The following is a 25,476-nucleotide window of genomic DNA, read 5'->3' as shown; positions in this document are numbered from 1 at the left end:
GGACAGCGTTGAATATATTTTTATACGCATCACAAAGCTTGTTTCAACCTCTCTTTCTCTCCTTCTCTCTCTCTCTTTCTCACTCTCTCACTCTCTCTCTCTCTCGATAGTGAGTATGTAGATTGTAGAATAAGAGATAAAACGTTATAAAATCTGGAGAGAAAGTTTGAAAACTGAGTTGGACAACATTATCTCCATCTCTGTAGTTTAGGATCGTTGGTATATATTATAACAGGGAAAGAAATATGTGATGAAATATACTTACATTGTTGATAGTCTGCTCCACTTCCAGTATATTTGTCATTAACTTTTTTTCATTGTCAAACAGCTTTGGTAGAGTATTGTATGTGCTGGTCAACATTGAACCAAAAGACCTTGTGTCTGCTGAACTTGCCAGCCATCTTGACACTCAGAAACGTTTCTCTGGGAATTCTTACGAAGTGAAATGTCAGGAAGTTAAAGAACAAAAACAAGTGTGTCTCGGTGTCAGACAACAGGCCGTCACGGTTATGATTTTTGGAATTCAGTGTCAAGTCCGGGGAGACTCCCAACCTTCATTGTAAGCGGATTATGAAAAGTCAAACCACATGGGCTGTGCGACCTCACTACCTACAATCAGTGACAGGACTCCCTGAACAATTGCAAAATGCGTGAGATATTCGTATAGAAGCTGTAAAGGAAAACAAAAGGTTCAACCAAAGTTATACTATACGCTAGTGAGTGTAGGAGACATGGCAATGTGATAGATACGCGCCCGGCCCGGACACTGTGTGTGTGTGTAGAAAGTGACAACTGAGTAACAGGTTTGTATTACAAGAAGACGTCTCGGAGGAAGTCTACTCGGTCTTTAAGATTGACACGCTACCAAGAATAATAAATGCTGAAGTGGCTGCCCAACTCGGGGAGCTGTTGTTCCAGATGTTCGCCCGGCAGCGCGCGTCGACAGATTCCCGCCGAAAGACGGAGCGGACCGTCCCACGTATGGTTTCCCCCTCTCCGGCTAGCTTGTCGAGGTTTTTATCAGGGGGGAGGATTTCTACTGTTACAACTTGTCTTCACTTCTGGTGGGGGTGAGGAGAGGAGGGGATGGTTCCGGCGGACTTGGAATTCACTTTCTCCTGGACGGAAAGCAGCATCACAAGGCGAGTGATTAATGTAGAGTTGTGATTGAAAGGTTTAATTAGTATAGACAGACAGGCAATGCTGTTATCATAGCTTAATGGTTACACAGCTGAGAGCCAATCTTGTCCTCTTCATCTTCTTTCTTGTGATTTCTCCCTGTAAGAATTTCTATGAAATAAAAAGGAATGAGCAGAAGCTGCAATATCTAACTTTCTAGCACTTTACAAGCTTTATGGACCTTCATTGCTTTCCTTCTTTTTGTAGATATCTCCAATGAAAGTCGTAATGATTTCATGTAGTCAACAACGATATTCCATAATTGTAACCAAAAACTAGACTTTCAAAATGTTCAAAGCCTGTACTGAGAAGGAAGCTTACAAAATATTCGAGAGTTAAAAAGTTGTTTTTATGTATTTAATGTGTTTGTTATATCATAAAATCAGAACCATTTCAAACTTCTAGTTATACATGTATATGCTCGTATCTCAGTTTTTAACAACTCTCACTTGAATGTCCATACTATTTACAGATTTTACAACTTATAGACTAAGATTTAACTGTCTCCTTTATGGCTACTACCAAAAATTGTCTCCCATGATTACCGAGATGAAACCGTCCACAAACCGTCCATTTCGTATGTCGTTCGATAAATCAACTCTTTTCTCGTAAACTGTACATCAACTTCACGTGAAGCTGTCATATATTTTATGGTCCACTCCCCATAAACATCTGCTATTATCATGTCCTCTTTTGTTGCTCTTTGTAATGTGGCTTGCTTCGTCAGATAAATGACGGTCTTGCTTATCTACGACATGACAGTGACGATCAGAAGCTAAACTTTACGTTCATGGCGTCTCTAACACCCCTTCCACAAGATTCGGCGAGAATTTTACTTTTTCCTGTCTTAAGTTGTCTTTAAAATCATACATGAATCATGTTTTCAATATTTGTGTTGACCTCTTCCAATCATTTTTAAGTTCGCTAAATTTGTTTATGTTTTATTTTCACTGTGCAACGATTGTGTAAGTTTAGTTCTTGTACTAGAATCTCGTTTTATTGCTTAAATGTAGTTGGACTCCAGGCAGGATAATGCTGTACTCGTCTAATAATAATGGAGATCTTAATAAAACAAATAAACAAACTTTTACCCCACCCCTTGCATCATATTCCAATTATGAAATCAATGGTCACACAACTCTAATTATGGTCGCTACGATCCTCCAGTGGAAAGAGTGCCTAAGCTATCTATCCCCATCATTGCCACCATCATCCCCGTACGGGACAGTGAAAGCCGGGTAATCGTGGATTTCTCTGCGCTTTAGCCGATTTCATGCCGCAGGTTTAAAACGGATGACTTCATTATCCGGCCTTCCGAATTCCTGCCGCAACTCTCGCACGACAGTGACGGATTAAAAAGGATACATCAACCGCAGGGTCGTCCTGTCGTTTCTTTAATCATGTCTCTTATCAATATGCAAAAACATCTGTATATTTAGCATGCGCGCGCGTGTATATGTGTGCGAATATCAGATCTGATATATCCCAGAGTAAACAAAGGTACATCAAATTAGAATGAAAACACTTCAATCCTGTATCAACTTTGAACAACCACAATTAAGTAAGGAAGTGACAATGTTAGTTCTAGTCAAATTTAGTCCCAAAGTTTGAGTCAGTAATACTAGCCCCCAGTCTTCACCGTTTTCGTGTGTTGTTTGATACTTGGTCAGTACAACTGACGATGAGTTCTTGAGTCACTTCACGTTACCAGACGAAGTTAGATGTTACATTTTGTTTTCCGGAAGTGTTGACCGCTTTTATTTTCGGAGATAGGGTTGGGTGGGTTCTTGATCCGAGAAAGATGTTGTCTATATTTTGATCCTGAAAGTTTTGCGAAAACCTGGCTATAGAATAACTCTTCACAAGGAATTAGACGATTGAATTGTATTTTTTCATACTCACAGGGATGATCATAACAAATAGATTGAACAGGCTACCCGAGAACCCACATATACGCCCGCGGTTTCCCAACACGTCCCACCTGGACCAGGTTTATGTACAATGTATGTGCACAGCAGACAGGAAACATAAACCACACATACATCACAGTACGACAAGGCTGCCTTGGACTTAACTTTAATGATAGATTGTTTTGAGCACCTTTTAGTTTTAGGCGAGCAGTTCTCTAACCAGCCTTTAATCGGAAAGTTTTCGTGCAATCGCCTATGACAGGATACAATAAACGACAGAAACGTTAGAAGTTCTCGTGTACTTTGAGTACGCTCATTTTGTGTTTTATAATAGAATAAAACACAGAATACACCATAGTACAGAAGAACGTGGTACATACATAGCTTTATCTCAGCCATTACGCCCATTGAACGCAATCGGCAAATGTATCAAATCTAGTTGAAGCGTTCAGAAAATTACCATTTGAAAAACTTATCATTTACCGTCATTTCAAATGGTAATTTGTCGTTGTCAGTTTAACGGCTTTTCTAATAAAGTCTCAAGTCTCAAACCATTTACCATACTATAAGTCCATTCTGTATCATTGAATCAGCAGGTAGTATCATTTCCTGTCGGATCACAGAAGCATAAGTGAACCTCGCCCAACCTACCCCAGATGTTCTCCCCCTCCCCTAACCATTCGTGGCTTGCACCTCATTGCGGTCGGGGTGTGTTTGTTGTGCTCTTCAGTTTGCCTTGTTTTGAAGGGTTTTTTGCTTGGTCTGCCACCGTTTTTTCTTGGACGGAATACCTTGTAGCCTAAATTCCGCCATGTTGATGAATAGGTCTCCGTAATGTCAGTTTCACCGTGTAATTCTTCTCCGAGTGGCGGAAAATCGATCCCGTCTTGAACCACGGCGTGACAACATCAACAAACCTGGACAGGGAGGGACCTGCCCCCCTCCCACACTTCAGGTAACACCGAGCGTTTTGCATGTGAATGTTAATTAAGATAAAGTAAAGCGGAATTTAGGCTACTGAATTTCACAACTTTTGTAGACTTCAATAACACGCTTGGCTGAGCAGATGGTCTGTCTGTCAGATTTGATCATGACTTTTCTATAGGATAGAAACCAAGTTCTTACGTTGTCGGTTGAGCATATACTTTTCCTTTTTTCTGAAATTTAGATATTGACGACGTTTGTCCACGTTTCCTCCCCAACCGCAGACTTACAACATGATTCAAACAAACAAAGAAACAAAACGACAACAAAAAACATATCAAAGACAGGTTTTCTCGAACTGTTACCAAAGATATTCAACAATAGATGTTTTACTTTAATAGACGAACAAAGTTGTTTATAACAACACACGGAACCTGCTATAGAGCGGAACAGAAGGTCAAACTTTTCTAACCTCTTTGCTTCTACTGTGAAGTTCAAGGTTAACGAGTCGAATACCAATACCAGATTTTACTTGTATCATATAGTATCAACCTGTTAACATTTTCATTTTTAGTCACTAGAAGAAACTACCTGTCTTTTCTCCCCATAGTCACAAACAATTGGCCGTACTTGGATGTGTATTTTTTTCACCAATACATACTAGTGAAATATTTCATATGAATGTCTAGCTTTCAAGATGAGGAGGATCGATACAAACATTTTATATATGGTATCATACAATTGTTATGTTTTATTCTGTAAGCTATATTTTTTCTTCCAGCGTTTCGCTTATTTAATTCTACTCGAGCATTTATTTGTTATGCACAAAGAATAGCAATGCGCTTAACTTGACGTTGTGCTAAAAATCTGCACTTAGCGATGTTCTATAGGGGTACAAACAAATAGAGAAGAAATTGAATACCAGTATGTTGTAATAGTAATGCTTTTTGTTACATTACAAGTCAGAATCATACGAGTTAAGGGAAAAAGTCAAAGAAAGAAACACTTTTCAATGTCAAGTGCAACGCAAATACAGGGCGCATTGGCTGCAGTGTGAAGCCCGTGCTCCGTGACTGCAGGGGTTTAAGTTTGTTGCAAGAGAACATTCTATGCATGATTAATGAAACTTTAAACTTATTTTTATACATATACATTGTGTGTGCAGAATCACAGTTTTAGTTAACGTTTCGTTACGTTGAATCTGATCAACTTATTTCGCTTTTGGGCGTTTTAAAAGGGGACCTGGCATTTCTAAAGACTTATTTAAAGACTCGTAATTGAATTTTCTATCTTGAGTTGGGTCGACTGTTTTTTTTTTTCTTCTATATTAATCAAGTCTACTCGTAACAGGAATTCCAGGTGGGCTGTTCTATTCAGTATTCTGCTAAGAGCCTTTTATTCTGTGGTGTTTATTATCACGAAGAGGACGGCGTGTTTTCGAATATATCTCCGTACATCCTGTGATGATCACAGAAAGTACGAATCAGTCATGCACAAAAAGAATTGTTCCGAGTTTCTCGAGGGAACCTGCCAATTTATGTGGCTTAGTAAAACCTTGTTTGACCATTCCAACTGATCCCAACAAAGTATATACTGGTCAGCATGGGGTCGCGGCCTGTCCGGCAAATTTGTTGCTTTTGGGCGTGGGGAAACAATGGTCAAGAACTTCCATTAATCCTGCTTCAACCTCCAAAACCATGGGTCACTTCTCCACAATAACAACGTGTATCACTCTTATCTGTGTTGTCTATTTAAACGATTTATTAGACGGAGATATTATGGCAGATAAAGATAGAATTCAGTAAAAGAAACGGTTTACAAAGAGAGACAAAACTGTTGGTTTGTTACTGTAATTATTTCTAAATTTTCTTGTTTCCTCTGTTGATGTTCTACTTCTAATTGCCAATTTTGAATTTACTAAGGGTGAAGTCATCGCCGAGGCCGATCCCTTGGCCAAATACCGTCCCGCTGCGCGGGCCCCACGCGAGTAGACGCCGCCCATTCTTCTACATGGATCTGCCGAGGATTTGCCAGTCTAACCCCGCCATGTCAGCCCGTTGTATTCCGAGCCCAAATATTTGGTTTCGCGGAGACAGGGGTAAAACCGTACTTACCGGCCTCACAAAACAAGCACAAACTACCCGATATATAAATGTGGCTAGCAGGGAATTGCTATCATTTTCGTACACGCCATTGCCCCCACCACAGTCCGTGTTCTGCTCCCGGCGCAAACCCACCGAGAGGTTACCTCACACACAGCCCACCTGACGCTTCCACAAACTTCGCTCCACCTGCACAGTCTGGAAATACAAGCCTACTACAAGCCGATACAACCGTACCAGGTGAGTTTCAAGATGTAACCGCTCGTGGAGTGAAAAATGCCGACTATCTTTCCGTCTTTCTTTAGTTGTGGCTTTTGACTGAAGACTCCGTCACGGTAACAACCACAGGAAAGCTATCAGCTTAAAAGTTTCACATTCGCGTGTGCGGATTTACATTCCAAGTCCCAGGGGGAAACGCTACTGTGTTATTCTTTTTTTATTTTCTACTTAATCCATTTGCACAGAGTCAGAAGTTATCAAGAAACTAGATTTGTAGTTTCTGATATCAGAATCTAAGGCGAAGTGTTGTGGCTCACTCGGTTTGTTTGACTGTCCGAGAGAGGAAGACCCGACCCTGTTTTTATAGACTTTGTTGTCACTACAGGCATACCTGCCCGCATTGCCTATATTCCAATTGCTCACTGTGTAAAGTTGGTTAGCTTGAACAGGTGCAGGGCGTGTTTGTCTTGTCAGCCACTAGAGCCCCGGACGGAAGCCGGCGACACCTGCGGCCTTCGTACTCCTAATAGAGGTCATCATCACCACACGTTCTAACCTCGGGGATAAGATGTTACATTTAGAGTCTTAAGTTAGCTACCTTAGAACGGTTGAAGGTACAAAGACTTGTCAGTACGTGTGTTTGGATACATGGAATTGATGGCAGCCTGAGAGTTTTTAAACGCTTGCGGTAACCTCGAATCAGAATTCCAGAACGGTTTAAACGTCATTAAGATTCAAATTGTGATCGTTCGTTACGTCTGCAAAGTTCAAAACAGGTGCATATAAAACTTGTACATCAACTGGTCTGTAGTATAATGAGTCTGTTTGGATGGGCTATGGTATCTTAATAGCCGCTGGAGTCTTAACGAACAATAACTTTGGCTAAGGGTCTTTAACATAATTATGGCAAGGCCAATTTTCGTGATTTAAAGTTCATTTCCGAAACTTAAACTGCACATCTTGTAAACGTTTTCGTCGTTATCATGTAGCCACTATTTTCAATGCCTTTCCATTGTTAAGTATTGTTTGTTAATGGCAGGTCCCAACAGTGCTCCTACTACTGTTTTAATCTGTTAAACAAATTATACGTCCTGCCATTGACAACTGTTAAGACATCGCCTTAACAATCTAGCGACATGGTAATCCTCAAAAACACTACCTACAATTTGGGATATCTTCCTCAGAAATTAGAGACGTCGTGAATTTTCACAAATACACCACTCACACCAGATGGGCAGCGTCCTTGTGTTTATGACCTTGTTTTCCGTTTATATAAACCGCCAGAAAAAGTAATCATTCCTGTGGCGTATTACAGTGTCCAGGAATGTTATATTGAGGGGGATTTACTTATTGGTATTGCCAGCAAATAATACGCTACGTGATATGGTGCGCAGTTTGCAGTCTGCACAGCTCCTCTGCGAAGGGACGGGTTCTGAATGGCCATTTGACACGACTGTGACACCTGGTATGGCGGTACACGTCCCTAACCGTTCTAGTTGACACCGACACCGCCAGGTAGATTTATGTACGGGTGTGCAGCGCCGTTCGAACCCCCGGAGAACGCTTGGCTCCCTCGTTTTTCTCCCAACAAGAATAGAATTTCTACCTTTTACAATGACTAATACGACAAATGTAATCCGAGCATAATGGCCCGTGAAATGGAACATGCTGCGCCTCGCCTCTCTCTGTGCTGATTTGAAGGATTATCTTATTAACTTTTATTACCTTACTGTCACATCAAATACCATTGTATGTTAATTAATGGCCGGTTAAACACCCGAACCGTAAAATTCAGACCGACCTTCGCGGCGCCAACAGATTGAGAGGATTAAATGTTGGTGATAAACAGGGCGCTATCTGTAGCTGACCAAATGCGCGCGGAATGGGGAGAAAGAAACGACGATGATCGTTATAGAAAAACGTCAGTTACAGCAACACCGAGGGCTTGTACATACGTGTTATATAATACCTTTCAATGTCTGGATGCATAATTCGATTACTCGGTTTGATAAATTGTAATGTGCAGTGCGAAACGATACATTGTCTTGTCTTGTGATTATAAAACTGGCGTTTTCTATGACAGGAAATTATGGTGGTGATCATCCAAATAAATCGTAAATAAGAACACATGTCGCTGAATCGTTATAAAGTTCATACAAAGTGAACGGCTGCCGCTAAGCTCCCTTCTGGTGCTTTTAATACAAACGAAGAATCTTTGCAAATATATCAGAATTTGTCTTCGCGCGTATGCGATCAAAATGCTACAAAACAGGCCAATTTGCCTAGTTAGTGCGACATACGACTGTGTTTATCACTGTAAAAGTAGCTTCATTTCCGAATGATGGCCATCAAACCTCAACGGGGACATAAACCCAACTGTCACAGCAAATTTGTGACACCTACAATTTCAAAGTCTACAAACTTTCTGCCATCTTGATCTTAAAACTCAAACGACTATGCAATTTTCTATCACCAATATCCCGGTGTGGTCACGTTCTGCCTGTATGTAACGTTTAGTGAGGCTGCAGCTGTTTTCTTCCGTAAGTAGTATCATCAAGGGATAGAAATATCTGTAGAATGATCTTTATGTTATATTTTTGATGTTGGATAAGAATCGAGCATATTGTCGATTCGATTCTTCATTCCTTAAGGGTCATTTAATAATCACTTTATTACAGACGTTGAGACACATCTTCAGTCATGTGAAGAAAGAAGCGCCAGGCCTAAATAAAGTCAACCTAGCACAGCACAAACAGAATTCGCAATGACTAGATTAGATATGACTTTCTTACAGTCTACATGAATGGATAGAAATATTTGAAAAAGAACATTGCCACAATTTGTGAAAGGCTTCGTCCGTGTTAATCAGTAAAATATGTGTCATTCTGCTCTATCTTCAAGGTCTGGACACATGACGTCACGTATGCTCCAAAAACTCATTAGATTGTCGATACCTCAGGATAATTGTATCACCACTTTAAAGCGCACTTTGAGGCAGCTATAGTCACGATATGAAAGAACCGCGTGAGGATTGTATTAAGCAGTAGGAGGACAGGCGGACAAAGTTCATCATCAAACGTCTCCTGATGGAGTCGGCAGGTTATCTGTGGTTCATCGTCATCACGTAGAGCTGCACAGTTATTCTAACCGTGTTTCTCCGGGACGTCTCACGATAGTCTAGGAGCAGACGTGTTATTAGGTGGATGAAAAAGAAACGAATTTGACCAACTAGGGACAAATAAGTTGCCATGGGATTTCAGTCTCTTGCAGTCCGGCTATACGGCTATTCGTCGGCCGGGAAGTTCACTCCTAGGCCATACAGTAACTCCTACGTATACTAGACTTTTATTCCATACTTGGCCAAAGTCCGGATCCCCTATTACTATTCGGCCAAGCCAGAGTCAGGTAGAGACTATTTCACGAGACGTAGGTGCTTCTGTAGGTGAATATCAACCTTAACGTTTTGACTTCAGTCTTCAAAATGTCCTGTTTGATGATTCACACCCACACAGTTTACTAAGCGGCTAGTGGTGTTTTTGTCCGCCATAGTACTCATGATTTTTGTTGGCAATATAGAATCCAGAACGATATACAGTGAAGACACTGCCTTCGAGGTTGTCCATACTATCAGGAAATCCATGATAGGATTTATATGAAGACTGTTCGTAGTAATACACAATGTTTATGAACGCTTAAGAACTTAGCGCCGAAACGTCAGCAACATATCTCATTTGGAAATACTTTGATGCGCCTAATGGCTGTATCAAAGTAAATACGACAGACAACTTACTTCCTTTACTGCTGCTTTGCCTTGTTTTATGCCTTGAACATTTAGCCCAATCAAATGAGTGTAGTTCTTATTTCTGACTAATGATTTTGCTTCAAGTCGCCCCGCAGGTCGTTTGTTTGTCACGTATATGAACTAACTTGTCACTGTGCAGTCCAACTAAATTCCTTTGCCTCTTGCATGTCTATTTCGATTTCCTTATGTATTTGTGATTGTCAAACTAGATATTCTCTGAACACGTTTCTTAATGCCGCGTTTCGTACAAAGGAGAGTAAATTCGATGATAACGTTTCATAGGCGATGAACCATCTAGAAATGGAACTCCGGTGGTCTATTTTGTTGTATTGTTAGAGGAAACATGTAAATTGTAGATATAGATGCAGCAGAGCATCTTATCCTTCTCTGGGTTTCTAACTTAATACATTTAGGGCATGTTGATTATAAAAAGGCAATAAACTTCATTGTCATTATCATGTATAACGTCACAATGAGTGGATTGCCATTGTAAACTTGCTCATTTTGTCCGAGAATTTTTTACGTATCGTACACGAAATATTCGTGGATATTTGCGAACGATTGTACTCTATTTACGACCGTCTCCGGACTGCCCCCATTCCACTGACAACGATTGCAACCTATCTGTGACATAAATTGGATTTTTGTAACACTTGATTTCATATACGAAAAAAATGTTACTTTTCATATGAATCGGTGCCCTAGTATTGTTTTTATTGTAATTACAGTGGAGCTACTAGTTGTGATGTTCAGAACAATTCAGGATGATTCCAACTGGACATCCTGCAAATTGCAGCAAGCCTATGCATTTTGAATAAAACCTGTCAAACTTGTCAAATCATGCAAATTGTAAAAGTAGGCTGTATGTAGAAGGACAACAAAAGTCGCCAAGCCTAAAGTCATCTTTTATCAATTAGATTTTATATCCATGGTTGAACGATCTGTCACACATTTCAGGTCGCCGTGCGATCGCAGCGATGTTTCTGCCCTAGTAGAGTTGGGGTACACCATAAGACCTATGTTGCCCTGTATCATAGTTGATAAGCCGCTCTCCTGAGACACCAGCTCTAATCAGTTCCCGGGAAAATCTCCCCAGCAAGACTGCGAACGGAAACGCTTAATTGCTCCAAACGTATACACGCGCACGGACCCTCGGTTTGCCGGGCATTTGTATTCATTCAACCACTTATGTATCTATTCATTATACATTACAAAATCGGGATTTTAGCTCCTTGCTGATTCGATTTGCATCGTGTTGAATGACTTCTGGCCTTGACCCCGATACGGTAAGACATGAAACAATGGTTAGATGAAATGTCGGTTTCTGTTTATTCGTTTACAACATTCCCAATGGCTTACTCCGAACTTTCTCGATGGAAGGCAACAATGCAAGCCCTAGGACGTGGGACAATCGAAAACAGCGCTTTGTCACTATCTATGCGACAATTGAAATTCGCACTTTCTTTCCTGGTTGTTTGAAAGGTTTCTTGACCGAGAAATCGTGACATGTCCCCCCAAAATTACATAACGTTTTATCAGTAATGAAGTACCACTGTCTGCATCTAGGTGACCAGATTATTGCACATTTCATGCACTCAGAAAATCCATGAGGCGGTCCCTAGCATATTGTAATACATCGTGTAACAATTTCGTGTAACACGTTTGGAAGAGGAAATGTGGAAAAGCGTGAGGCAAAATGACAAATATCCACGTCGGAGCTTTCGCCAGCTTTGCGTGAGCAATGATTACTCAATTATTTCTGAGAAAATGTCTTCATTTGCATTTGTTCTAGACGCTCGCATGTCTAGAAACTGTTGAATGTCAAAAGTAGTTTATTAGCTCCAGTGTCATCATTAACTTGCGAACTTTAGCGATCGGGAGCACTGAACCTTTTGACAAAAATCGATGCGGAGTCAAAGGAACAAAAAATACAGCTTATTACACCGATGAGCGTACCACAGTAGATGACTTTGCAATAAATGACGAAAAAAAAGAACGGGGCTACGACTTCTATACTCTTTTGATTTCCCTACTGTAATATTTCAACGCACAACGGAACAAAGCACTTCAGGAAAGCTGCTGTGGACTTGCATGTTGCGCCAAGACACGCCCGCAACCTACAGCGTCGCCTACCGAAATTTAGCAGAAGTGCATCACCTGCAAGATCATTTTCAAATTGTACCTTTAATTTTAAGAAACAAAATTATGGCCTTGCAAATGTACTGCTGAGCATGGTTTCTGCCAAATATTTTGTCTTTGAGGAAAACAAATCACAGCAAGCCGCTTGACACATCTAAAGATAGCAGGTGCGAGGTAGACACTCCATTCACACGATGAGTACTCTCAAACACACTTGAACAGATTTTTATTCAATAGTTTACGGCTTGTCTCTGTTTATACCATTGTTCGTGAAAAGCTGTGCACACATACGTGCACGTGGTCGTGTGCGCGAAGCGATCAAAACGTGCGTCAAGTGGATTTATCCAAACATGATCAAACGCCTTTGTAGTTGTTCACTAGGCTCAAGATAATGTGAGCATCGTTTAATCAGATATTCATTGGCGCTTTTATTGATATGAAAATGCAGCTTTAAGAGAATCGTTTAAACGCTCTAAAATAATCACATTCAATTTCGATATGGCCGACTTACACGGACGCTTCATACTGAGAAGAAAAACTACATCATATTTATACTGAATTTTGACTCCCGCTGGGTGGCCGAAGAATATTTTTATAAACATTGATTTAGTAAATAAGCAGGTGAAACAAACATGTGATGAAGAATAAAACAAGAATGTCTATTTTGAGGCACATTCCTGTCGAAGTTCTACTGTGTAGTACAGACTTGTCCCTGTTACGGCTTTGTCCGCGCGGCTCCCACGCTGGCTGGAATCTTCCAGCGGTCACGTTCTGACGATGACTCGCAGGAAATTTTGTTACAACAACAGATAAACTTACAGAAGTGGATTAAAGGGGACCTGGCAGTCTAGACCGGGGTAGTTGTTCTCCCGAGCACGTTTGGCGAACAGTTTAGACTCGGGTTGGACGACATAACCAGTGATAAGCTGACACAAGTGGACCCGGAGCTCCAACCCCCTTCAGGATCCATTGGGTCAGAAATAAGCGGCCGGCTCGCCGAGCACGTCCGTGTGTAGGACGGAGATGACATTTAGATTGCCTGTTGTAGCGGAAAAGCTGAGCACAAGTGGACGTTTGGGACCACTTCTAGTCCGTAGGACCACGCGTCCCGCACGCGTCCTGCAAATCAAGGCAAAATTTGCGCGCTTTTGTACACGCCTCAATACTTATTCAAGTGGTGCACTGTTGATAGACACGAGGGGGAAAGGAGTATTACAGCTAAATGGCGTGAATAATTCTGATGCGATTACAATAGTTGTGATGGTTTCGTTTATACAACACCGTCTGTTCTTCCACCTGTGTTACTAGTACTCTAGACTCTAGCTGACCTAAGAAGAGCCTACCTGTGCTAAAGCGCCACCTGGCGACAGGAATATTGGAACGGCAGGCCAAATTAAATGTAACACTAATCTGTTATTTCGCCTATATGAACTCGTTTTTAACGCGTTTTAGTAGTAGCATTTTAGAGTGTTTAGGTTTCCAATATTAATGTAATGAGCCATTGGATTTACATGTGCGAGCACACAAAGTTGCAAACGCATCCAAAGCCGGAGGTAGTAAACTAGTGCTTGTGGAGGTATATAACATGTATCAACAGTAACCGTTTGAGTGTATTATGTCTCAGCTGAGTCACAGACTTAGATGTAAGATGAAAAGTTGCTGTTCGAATCAAAAACTATTTACGTGCGTATACATGTACATGGTGACATTGTACGAGAGGCAGGAATTGTATTAGGGCTTTATTACTTCTTTCTGAATCCTTTCTGTATTGGACTTACACATCCAAGATTGAATCCATTTTTTGCCACAGAGAATGATACGAATAGTTCTGTCTGTGTATGCCAACCGCCCTTGCAATGAAGCGAAATGTTACTTTACACCGTGTCACGTACGAAATGCAAATCCTAAACCCAACGACACAGAGCAACACACTGGAAGTGGAACGGTGCAACATTGTCTGCAGTTTTAGACCTAATCGCTAGATGTCACTAAAACACGAAGCGTTACATTCATAGTAAACGCGACCAGATTGTACAAAGTCGCCATGGCAGCTGATTCAGTTTAAAACGTAAAAAAAATGTATTTCATAATGAAAGAGACACTCTTTACTCATTTTCATTAATAATAGGAGAAATTTAAAAGAGCAAAAAGGACTCTAGGTTCTACCGAGATTTGAACTCGGATCGCTGGATTCAGAGTCCAGAGTGCTAACCATTACACCATAGAACCTTTCGTGACGATGGAGCTCAACCGCTAGCTTATGAAGAGTAGCCAATGAGAACACAGCAAGATGTCAAAGGTCAGCGTGTAACTTTAGGCCAGGTGCATATGCGGAAGTGAAGTTTGCCGGTGAAAAATATTGGAGGATATGGATTTCGCAGTGTTAGCTGCTTGTTTAATTCAACAAGAAGGTTATGTACATGTATAAGAAGTGTTATGAGTCGGTTTCCCAAAAGCGTGTGTAGTTTATACTAGTAGTCTGTTAGTCGTAGCCTGAATTCCAGACCCCCAGCCTGATCTCAATAATAATGTGATGTTTCCTATTAGAAATAACTCTATCATGTCTATCGTGCAGAGCTCAGTTGTCCCATGTAACGTTAGGCTCTGGAAACGTTCTGGCGTCCCGGCTAAACTCAGTTGGTCTGTATAGGCCCTGGAAACACTTTAAACATCCAAAAAAGTTTAGGTCAAGGCGTGATGCAGCTATTTCAATGGTACACACCCTCATCTCCATTTCCCAACCCTTTTCAAATGGGTGTCAATTACCAGACAAAACGCCTCTTATACACCTTGAACATCCTAGTAAGATCCACCTTTATAATATGACTTCATTTTGCGAAAAAAAGGACCATAGTGCCTTTACACATTATATGCCAGTGGCTTGGTTTAAGAGTCTTGACTCCTGAGACGCACTGGAAAACCAGAAAAGGAGATACTCCAGTACTACAATGTAGTAGCAAAACTGGAAGATCTATTGTACCGTAATAGTTAGCATTGTGGAATTTCACCTTCGTTTAGTTTTCCTAACCCTTTTTCCAAATACCCAAAGGAGTCATTCACAGCTTCTCGAGACTAAAATAAAAGTTATAAAACACGCACAAACTAAAACACAACCCTATTGCATTAGTGTTTTCGCAATAGATTCTGAAGTTACTAATATAGTCAAATTAACTAATGTCATGAACCCCCGACCACTAGCTGAACTTCAACATTTCATATTCGCTGATGTTAATATGGACGTCTGGTCCAATTAAACTATTTGAAGATTGATAAATATATCTAGTTGAGTGTGGTGCAGAACCATCTGTGGAATGCGCGCCTGACACAGACAGATGATCCTATCTCCGTCCCGCCAGGCCTCCAGATTTGATGACCCACCAATTACCCATCCCAGCAGGCATCGCGCTCGTATCGCCATATGTATCTGGAAAACAGCATCACAACAACAACTGTCCAAACCACTTGGCAGGGTCGTAATCAAATTTGAGTGGGAACGAAAATGAGCCCAGGAGGCTTTGACATATTCATGTGAATCAACTTCCTCAGTAATAAACAAAATGAGACACGCGCTTTGAGTTGGAGTTTATTACTGCCGAATACTAGGCGAAAGCCTGTACCCGATGTCTAATATAGGAGCGCTTTTATTTTGCCTATACTTGTGTAACGTTTTGCTGACATTGAACATGGTACTAGTTACCAAAGTTAAACTTAGATGTTCTGTAACTATAAGCAAGGAGGTCATTTTTAAACTCCTTGCTATAAGAGTGAAGAGTTGTCTGCAAAATACAAAAGCACCTGCTTCTATGGCCTTCTAATTCTATGATCGATCATTATAATGCAAGCTACAAGTAGGATATTAATTTTATTATTTCAATGACTTATGATTGAACAACTACGCCTAGTGCTGTAAGCCTTATAAGTTACACTATTTACACATTTTCTGAGCACAGCTCGGCCTCACTCCCTATAATGGCCCGTACCAGTTTGTGAGTATGTGTGAGCTAACGCCATCGTCCGAGGAGTCAATAGCAGAACGGTGTGAATCAGTCATGAATAAAATATATGAGATATGATCTTCGGAACACATATCCATCGTCTTTAAAAGTCGTAAGTAAAAATGCCAGCACGGTTGTTTTCTGGCTAAAATTGAATTGAATTGAGTTTAAATGAGTTTTGATTTGCGCTAAAGGAAAATACAATAAAACTGTTCAAAGAAAGGCGGTGAGTGGGAGGCAAGCCATCAGGGCCCCTCGACCCAAATTAGTTCATTCTGGTGATTGTTACACTGAAACGCTCTACAGATCTAAACAAAACTGACTGTGATTAATTTGCCTTTGTGTAGATACGAGTATCGGAATGATAACAAGTCAAGTAGAATGTAAGAAAAAACGCAACAGAAATCCAGCCTAAGTCCTTCACATGTTCCCGCTATGCTAAGCCACCCTCGGATTCCTAATCGTACACATTCACAAACAGTGAATATTCATAAGTTCCTATCTCTTACGAAAATAAACATCTTCAGAGGCCACACATACAGCCAAGATTTAAAACAAATGTCACAAACCTCTTTCCAAAGAGAGAGTTGAACTATCCTATCTAAACCAAATAAAGTATTGTGATGAAACTTTGCAAAGGGGAAGTCAGGTAAAGATAAAAGTAGCGATAGCCCTGTATATGTAGCAATGTGAACATCTCTTGCGACTACTTAAGTGATGCACGTTGAGAAATGTAACTGGCAGCGATGTGTACCTGGAGTGTGTATTCCAAGGGCAAGATAAAATCACATGACCTAATATGACTATACATTTCCCATTAGAACTTTATATACATGTACGTGTGCGGAACATCGTCAGAGTTAGCTCCAATAGGTCAGTCCGTTATTGGTTACACAGTATTTCGCTAGGTAATTCGCCTTTACATGCATCTTTTTGCCTGTATCTGAGAACATCGTTGAGTTTTAAACACAAGACAAAGGTCAAGGTTTCAGGGAAACAAACTCAAGACAAAGAACACCTTGTCCACCGTTGAACTTCCTCAATTTGACCTTTGCTGCGAAATGATTATGGGTGAAAACAATCCCACGCGCTGGAAGTCGTAATAGAATCAGACCGTAGCAGACATGCGCATCTCACACGGACTCGAGATGTTGTACTGAGGCGCAAAAATGATCAGCAAAACTGCGTGCGCCTATTTAGCACATTTCGTGACCGAAAGTGGGCTCCGCGGCTAAAATTCTGTTAAACACTTTTCCCGGATTGTTTGGGCTTGACGCACTTGAACTCTGTGCTACTTTATATATCGTAGATTTACAGTTTTTGTATCATTCAGCTTCACGCACCTCTATAAACACGGTGTAACCTAAAAGATCATAAAACACTTCTCCATGCGCACAAAAATATACATCCTAGTTTAGGCTAACGTCACATTTCCATCTAGAGGCCCGGACGGGCAGTTTTGGGGAACGAAAAGTACAACATATAGAAGACAACAAAAGCACAAAACGAACCAAAAATAATTCAACAGCATGCCTGTGCATATTTACTGGCATAAACTTTAGAAAATGTGACGCAGTCCTTTAAAGTTTAATAATACTTAGAACGACGTTCAACTTTTATGAAGTGGACTTGTATTAGACTCGGACAAATACGAAGCGTGGGAGTTTTTGCCAGGTGTGTCTGTCTGTATTTTGGAAGACAACAGCGAACTTGCAGACGAGTGTAACCCTGAAAAGTGGGCCGGGCTCGCGGCGCCGTGCGAGGGGCTCGCTGGATGGGAGGTGATCAGCGGTTCGGGAGGCGTGCACCTTGTGGCAAACTTGGAAGTAGATTGTACTTTTGAAATCATAGTTTAGGCCACCAATTAATGTTGAAACCAGTTCTACGTTTTGACATCAATTAAAGTTTAGACATGCCCGTTCACCGTATCTTTATCTAAAAGTGCTTCTCAGTCTTCAGTCTGTCATATTAAAGTCAAAACAAAAGTATGAAGACAGAAAGAAAGAAATGTAGAAAGAGAAGAGAGGGAAAAAAGTAAGTCGGCTCAGGCAGTAAGAAGCCTAATGAGCCAAAAACACGTTTCAGCATGTTTGAAACATGCCGTCGACCACTTTGTACGGTCATTTGAAAACTCGACGTTTCTTCGGGTACTCGTCAGGTGACAATAGGATACATATATTCATACCCGTGCATGTGTACTAGAGTATGTGTATCTGTGTGTGTATATACGTGTGTATTGTTTCCTTGGAGCAGACGAAAAGTCACAAGAAAAACATGACTCTATCTTCACTGCAGATCCGTGGCGTTAGCAGGGATCGGGATTTAGCTACCTCAGTCACACGTCACCCCTCAATTTGTACTTAGGTGCAAACTGCCTGGACTAATGAAGTGCTGCCGTATCAGCCATGCCTGTATCACACGGACTTGAGAACTTGTGCAAGAAAACAAAAAACAAACAGATATCTCGTAATGGCCATGTGCCAATCGGTAGGCATTTTTATTTCAACGTAGTGAGCCGAAATATGAAATATCAAATATACCGTGCCAGATGCGTTCGTTCAGCTGTTTAATGGTTGCGTACGTATTTCATTTTGTAGATGAAGCCACAAGGTCACAGGAAACGTTCCACTGTGCTTTTGTTCGTCTGTCCGGCCAAAGCTCGTACGTACGTGTGAAGGGTGGCGGATCCATGAGATGGGCGCAGGGTTGCGAAGTCATCAGCGGTCCGGTAGGCGTGCACATTGCGTGTCCTCATAAACCGGCCCGAAAGTGACTTCGATATAAACACTTTTTGTTTGTTTCAATCATTTCCTTTTTTTATTGACAACGAATCATGCAGTACGAATCATGCGGCAAAATGTGTAACAAGATTGCGCTTGAACCTCTAAGGAAACCAGTATGCGTTAGAGTTTCAGAACTTGAAGTTTTACAACATGGCCCAGCCGCACTACACAAGTACTGGCGGGTTCACACCAGGCCGCCGTCTGCCGAGCTATTTCAAGTTCAAAAGCATCGTCATATAAACAAAGGCGATTGTTCTACGTTATACGTACAAAGAAGCACATTTCGTGTTGCTACAGACGGAGCTCGTAACGAGATCTAATGAAATTAAGCCATACGAAGGGGCATACGTTCATCGAGCTACTTCAAATTGAAAAGCATCGTCATATAAACAAAGGCGATTGTTCTACGTTATACGTACAAAGAAGCACATTTCGCATCAGCTACGGACGGAGCTCGTAACGAGATCTAATGAAATTAAGCCATACGAAGGGGCATACGTTCATCGCACCGGCTCGAGAAGTCGTAACTCGGTGTGAGGGGAGCGCCTTACGGACGCAGCATGGGAACGGGCTGACCTTGTTATTCTAGCTGCTCACTTTGGATTAATTGAAAGATCTTGAAAGCTTCACAGATGGCAAGAAATCCTTTACGAGTTCTGAACATATGTCCCATGTCCCTTGTTTTAACGTTCGTATGATCATCTTACCGTTCTTACCGTTGTTTTTCAAAGGTGTCGTTTATGACTTCAAAGTTTAGGAACGCAAGGACTTGACACACCGCAAAAGCAAAAACTTATGACCGGAGTTTTATACTGGAACTATGATATGATAGTTATGCTATGATATGACAGTTCTCATTCTTTTCCAGGAGGTAACGCATATCTCCCAACATTTGCTCAACCATTTTGCCCGTTTGTCTCAGTGCTAACAGTTCACGGACGAACAACTCACAGTTCACACACACACACACACACACACACACACACACACACACACACACACAGGATCATACAGTATAATCCGGTAATACGACCATGGGTTCTTGTCTTCCCTTTTGTCTTGTAGAATCAACTCAAATACTAGTGTTTGCACTTTCCTCCGTATGACATGACGTGAATATTCATATTTTCTGTTTGCCCGGAAACGATACGTGTGGTTTCTTCTCGGATATATTCTGTACAAAAACACAAAAAATCACCATAAACGGATTTTTGTAAAGGATCAAGGATTGAACTTGTTTCTATAACCGGGTGTTTGGGAGTTTGTAACTCAATACCTGCAAACTTCTTCGGATATAACGGCTTTTCACATAGATGGGAGGAGAAACAGGCCGTTTTTAAAATTTCAACAATAAGAGAATGATAATGCTAGGAAAATGATGCATTATCATCAAGGATTCTTGACGGTTAATAATAAAGATTATGGGCGTTTAAGCAAGACGTTTTTGAAGACATATGTTGTGCCATCCGTGTGTCTATTCACTAGTGCCATGGCAAAAATCACGTAAAGTTGCTACATTTGGCAAATTTATCACTAAACTCATTTTCCCATCAACTTTTCTAACGGCCTTTTCCTAATGGAATTGGAAGAGTATGTAAAGTATCAAGATTTTTCAGCTTTATATCAAAGGGAATGTGTTGATGATTATATAAAAGTGACAATAAACTCGGCTGGCACACTTCCTAGCCACTCCGCGCGCGCCCCAGTATCAGTCCGTGTGCGCCCAGTTCATTATCGGTGAGTGGTGGAATTTCTCATCCAAGTGCGTTCCCACCCTTTTCTCGGGTTTGGTGGCGATTTTGCCCGTATCCCCGCTGAGGGACGGGTCGTCAGGGGAAACGTCTGGTTTTCATGCAAAATTTCTTCTCGCCCCCCATTTCACATCATTACCACAACATTAGCGGAGTATTATGAGGTGCTTGGCAAAACGCATGCCCCCTTCGCGTACGCCTACCTCCAGTAACGTCACATTTTGTAAACGCGGAGAATGAAACTGTGGGTTTCAACAGCAAATCTGAACGGTAAAAGTAATGCAAAACTATGTTGGACTCGTATGACTTGAACCTGATAGAAATTTTGTGAAAAATAAAACACTTGGTGATGCACTTGGTTTTCAAAGACAATATTTCCATGCTTTTCCTTTGAATGTTTATGAAATTTGTTTTCTTCCGACTTTCGAGTATACAAGTTTGTTTGGTCAGCTATCTGCAGAAACGCATGTGTGGGTTTTTAGTATCTTCTGTGTTTACAATTTGGCATGATCTGTTTCTTTATTTTCTTAGATAAATAAACTCCAAGTAAGAATAACAAAGTCGATCCATTCTTACATAGAGGACCAGTAGAGTGTCTGCTATAAAAGATCATAAAAGAGGTTAATTGAGCTCACGGCATCTTTTGTGACAACTTTCTTTTGATAGGGGCAGCTTTTTCATAAACTTTGTGCGTTTGAAGTTAATCACTTTATACTCCCACAAGTCCCATGTGTGCAGGGATGTTTTTCTTTGGCAGTAGCAGTATTTTTGTTTTTCTTTCCTTCCATATTTTGATTATTGTAGCTGTGTCAATTTTTCATTGGTGTGGCTGACTGGGAGTGAAGGAAAGTCGCACTACCCCGCCATCCCTGTTCGCACTCTCTCACGAGAATGGTGCATACGTGCTAAAACAGCCAAATTTAATTGTAGTACAGCTAGGCACGACGTCATGACCAATTCACGAGGCGATGGGAGGGGGGGTGCCTCCTCGCGAGCCCCCTGAGCATTTAACCCCAGGAATACGAAATTCGTCCCAGATGGAATAACAAACTTCCCAGATGGTTCGAATCCTGGCCAAACGCTGATAGGAAATCGCCCATCTGGAAACGCGACACCAAAACCTGGACTTTCCCACGGTGAAGTTCAACTCGCGTTTTGAACTTGTTTCTGAAAACGGGAGTCCATAAAAGTGAAAAATGGGAGGTTCATTTGATTCTTCTCCTTAAAATTATGCAGCCCCTTTTCATTCAAGCCTATGCGACTATCCCAACTTAGCACAATGGGGCTAATGATGATTCGGTGCCAAAACTAAAGCACGGATGACACCCTACACGGCAGGGCGCCTTTGTGGAGTTAATGGGATTTCTGCGCGAAAACAAAACACGGGGAATCGTCAACTTCCTGCGAAAAGGCAGATCAGTGAAAATGTATGCATGGCCGAGGGGAGGGCCGCCCGTGGCTAGCTCGGGTACAAATAGCGTCGCCGGAGCTGAGGGAGTATCACTTTTCCTCTAGCGGTCCTACAAGCAGTCAGTCTCCGCCGAGCTCATCCTACCATCTCTACTGTACTCTACAGGAACGTCTTACTTCACTGTGACTATGGAGTCTACCGGATTCACGTTCAACTCTGCCGCCCTGTGCTCAGCGCACCAGTGCAACTGCCACAAGCAGAGGACAAAGGTTTCGGGAATGTAAGTAGACATGTCTTTTGAACTCATCTCATTTTCCATTTATCCCATTTGAGCTGCTTTTAAGTTTAGAGTTGCTCTCAGTACAGCGATATCGTTCAATATGGTACGGTTTCTGTGTCCCAACAGATACGGCGTCAATGTTAGCTAGTGTGCCCTTATCATTCCATACAGTAAGAATCGCACAAAATCTATACAATTGTAATTGAAATAGGCATATGATAACCCCAGATCAAAACAGAGCAGTTCTTTCTTGCCTGTGCGAGGCAACTGATATGACCCGTGTCCATGACTTGGCCCAACGGTCAACCATTTGGCTCTGGTTTCTTGAAGTAATAATATTTCCATCAGGGGTTGTGATCAAGTTCTAAATCGTATTTCTCCCTCCCGACTCCAGGCCCGTCCAGGCCCCAGTCTGGCGCCCGTGGATCGTCACAGAACGCGACATCTTGAGACGCAACGCCATCAGGGAGAGACGGAACAAGGTAGGCACAAATCTTAAATTCTGTTACCAGCCAGTAGTCTTCAAGGCTTCAAGACAGTCGCCTGTAGATCTAGCGCCAATGCTACTGACTCCCGATTCTGCACTGGAATGTCTTTGCATGATTTTTGTACGGTACTGTTCCGAATGCCCCCTGCAAACCAGAGTTTTCTCGTTTCTTCCGAACAAATTGTACATCAAACGGAACTTTCCTCCGCCCATATTCGATACTTTGGCGCTAAACTAAACTGTTGATCAAAGTCGGCTAAGAGCCGTAGGAGTGAAAACTGAAGCACGCCGCCACACTTTGATACACTCAGCGAAGGCACGACTCGTGGGCTAATTTGTCGCCTGGACTCACTCAATTCCCCATTTAGGGCTTCAGATAAAGACTTTTATGACGGGTTCAGAGACGAGCCGAAAACGTTTTATGGTCCCGGGCGCTCGTCTTCAAACGCCGGTTGGAGTAAACTCTCGTGCCGGGCCGGGCAGACAGTTTCCGACTACTGAAGCACACCGACAGGACGTAGACGGCATCCAACGCGTTGTTCTTCCTTCCTCCCTAAAGTGCGTTTTCTTTTCGTAGACCGAAAACCTTGCAAGATGGTTCGTTGTTCCTAAAGCTAGAAACATTGAAAGAACACGCCAAAATCACATGTTCTCTACTTTCACGGGTTTCGCGCATATTCATGAACTGTGGCCAAGGCCACAACACATGGCACCACTTCCTTTCGATAACACTCTTTCATAATAGTTTGAACTTCGCATGTCAAAATTTAAAGAAAAAACAGCCCTTTTCCAAGTTCATTTCTGTTATCATTCAGGAAATCATGGTTTGGTTTGAGCAAAAGATAGTGTGGCTTGTGAGGTCCGAGGAACACAAATCGTATGGCCTTGATTAGCAGACGTGCAACAAATAATGACAAGACAAAAGATTAGACCCAAATCCCTTCAGCCTCAATAGCCTTTGGAGTGGGTCTTATCCGAAAGTTTTTAACAAGTTCACACCTCCGGTCTAAGCCTCTCCTGCCCTCTAATTAATAAGTATGGCTTCATTTTCTCCAAAACAATTGGGCATAATCTTTCTAATTGGCCGCCTTTCTTTAATACTACAAAGAAAGTGTCAGACGTATACAAATACTCTTGACTTCTCGTGTTCATAATGTGTATTGAACAGTTAATGAGACTAAATTATGTTAACAACATAGTCGTCGCCATGTGGACGGTTGCTGCATGTATTTCACATACTTCAGTAAGGTTCACATGTTCTCAAAGAAACATGAATTTTAACGATTCAGGGTCAAAGTTTTGAATCCCGTGCGAATATTGTTCTTGAACTTCTTCACCTTGGCCTACCAAAAGTAGCGTCTTGGTCCAAACCACTCATAGCAGCACCTTGCTCCAATCGCAACATGCAAGCAGCTTTCCAGTGCAGTAACGGGACATTGTTGTATCTATGATTTTCTGTGATATCATTTTTCTTTTTGTATAGAATTATACTTATCATACCTCTACTTTTATTTTCTGCAGCCATATGCCCGTCCTTCCTCCACCAACAACGGCTCTGATACGCGTGGTCCCGAACCTGGCCCCACAGCCTTCCAGCACCCTGTCAAGTAAGTTTTGTGTCATATTAATTTCTTCTCGCTAATATCGAATGACTGCGAACTTCACATACAGTCAATACCAATGTTTTTGACACTTCAACCCAAAAAGCTTAGCTGCACGTTTCTTACTTATAAATCACTGGTTATGTATTACCCTGGTACTTACAAAGAAAAAAAAAGTATCGTTACGTTCAAGATGCTAAAAGTGTTGTTCCAGTATGTAGTCTAATGATCACTGTTGTTGGTTTCATTTTACTTATCAATCTCGTCCTTCACTCCCCAGGCTGCACTGGTCCAAGCCCGTGTACGACTACATGTACCAGTACGGCAAGCAGCTCCTGGACGCCTTCCCCGTCCAGGCCACCATCTGCATCGTCGACCAGGACCCCGCCGAGAGCGACGACAGCGACTTCGAGTCCGACTACGAGGACGACTCCGACGCTGACGAGAAGCCCCTCAAGGGAAAGGCGCCAACCCTCAACTAGAGTCATCCAGAAACACGGACACTTCTGTACGACTACACCAATCTGTTAGGCATTTGTGTTTGTCGCCAATTTTTGTCAAATACCTGTGAACAGACTATACCAGTCGTGAAGTCTCACACCATCCGCTATGTCGTAACGTCTTGCCAAATTTTATGACTGTAAATATTGTAAATATTTGTACAATAACAGATTATGAAAAGAGTTTTATTTTTATACTTGAGATATATTCGCTATTTTAAATGCTATTGTTATGTTATTGCGTTGTTTTCACTTTTGTTTCTGCACAAGTTCATTTCTGTTTTATCATTCCTCAAATCATTATCAACAAATAATATATGATACTCTTAATATTATTCCTACTACGTTTATTCATACATGACAATCTGAAAATAAATCTATATGAATGGAATC

The 25,476-nt window shown here is 41.5% G+C and overlaps 1 protein-coding gene and 1 non-coding gene across 2 annotated transcripts; one reads left to right on the top strand and one right to left on the bottom strand.

Annotated features, from left to right (window-relative positions):
- The first annotated feature begins 6,081 nt into the window (after positions 1-6,081).
- Positions 6,082-25,476, top strand: LOC118423117 (protein ripply-like). The gene is made up of 5 exons (XM_035831118.1): positions 6,082-6,355; positions 22,381-22,495; positions 22,890-22,977; positions 24,504-24,589; positions 24,864-25,476. The coding sequence occupies exons 1-5, from the start codon at positions 6,166-6,168 to the stop codon at positions 25,063-25,065; spliced, it is 681 nt and encodes a 226-aa protein (XP_035687011.1). The 5' UTR covers positions 6,082-6,165; the 3' UTR covers positions 25,066-25,476.
- Trnaq-cug lies at positions 14,433-14,504 on the bottom strand. The gene has a single exon. It is a non-coding gene; the product is annotated as a tRNA-Gln (tRNA).

The sequence above is a fragment of the Branchiostoma floridae genome, chromosome 9, assembly GCF_000003815.2.
Source record: "Branchiostoma floridae strain S238N-H82 chromosome 9, Bfl_VNyyK, whole genome shotgun sequence".
In the NCBI taxonomy this organism is placed as follows: domain Eukaryota; kingdom Metazoa; phylum Chordata; class Leptocardii; order Amphioxiformes; family Branchiostomatidae; genus Branchiostoma; species Branchiostoma floridae.
The sequence above is the reverse complement of the archived record's forward strand: the minus strand, read 5'-3'. Positions and strand labels throughout refer to the sequence as shown.

Excerpts from the sequence above, each read along its gene's own strand:
- LOC118423117 (XM_035831118.1), top strand. The coding sequence starts at position 6,166 with ATGTGGCTAGCAGGGAATTGCTATCATTTTCGTACACGCCATTGCCCC. Across the intron at positions 6,356-22,380 it reads AGCCGATACAACCGTACCAG|GAACGTCTTACTTCACTGTG; the intron begins GTGAGTTTCAAG and ends TGTACTCTACAG. Across the intron at positions 24,590-24,863 it reads GCCTTCCAGCACCCTGTCAA|GCTGCACTGGTCCAAGCCCG; the intron begins GTAAGTTTTGTG and ends TTCACTCCCCAG.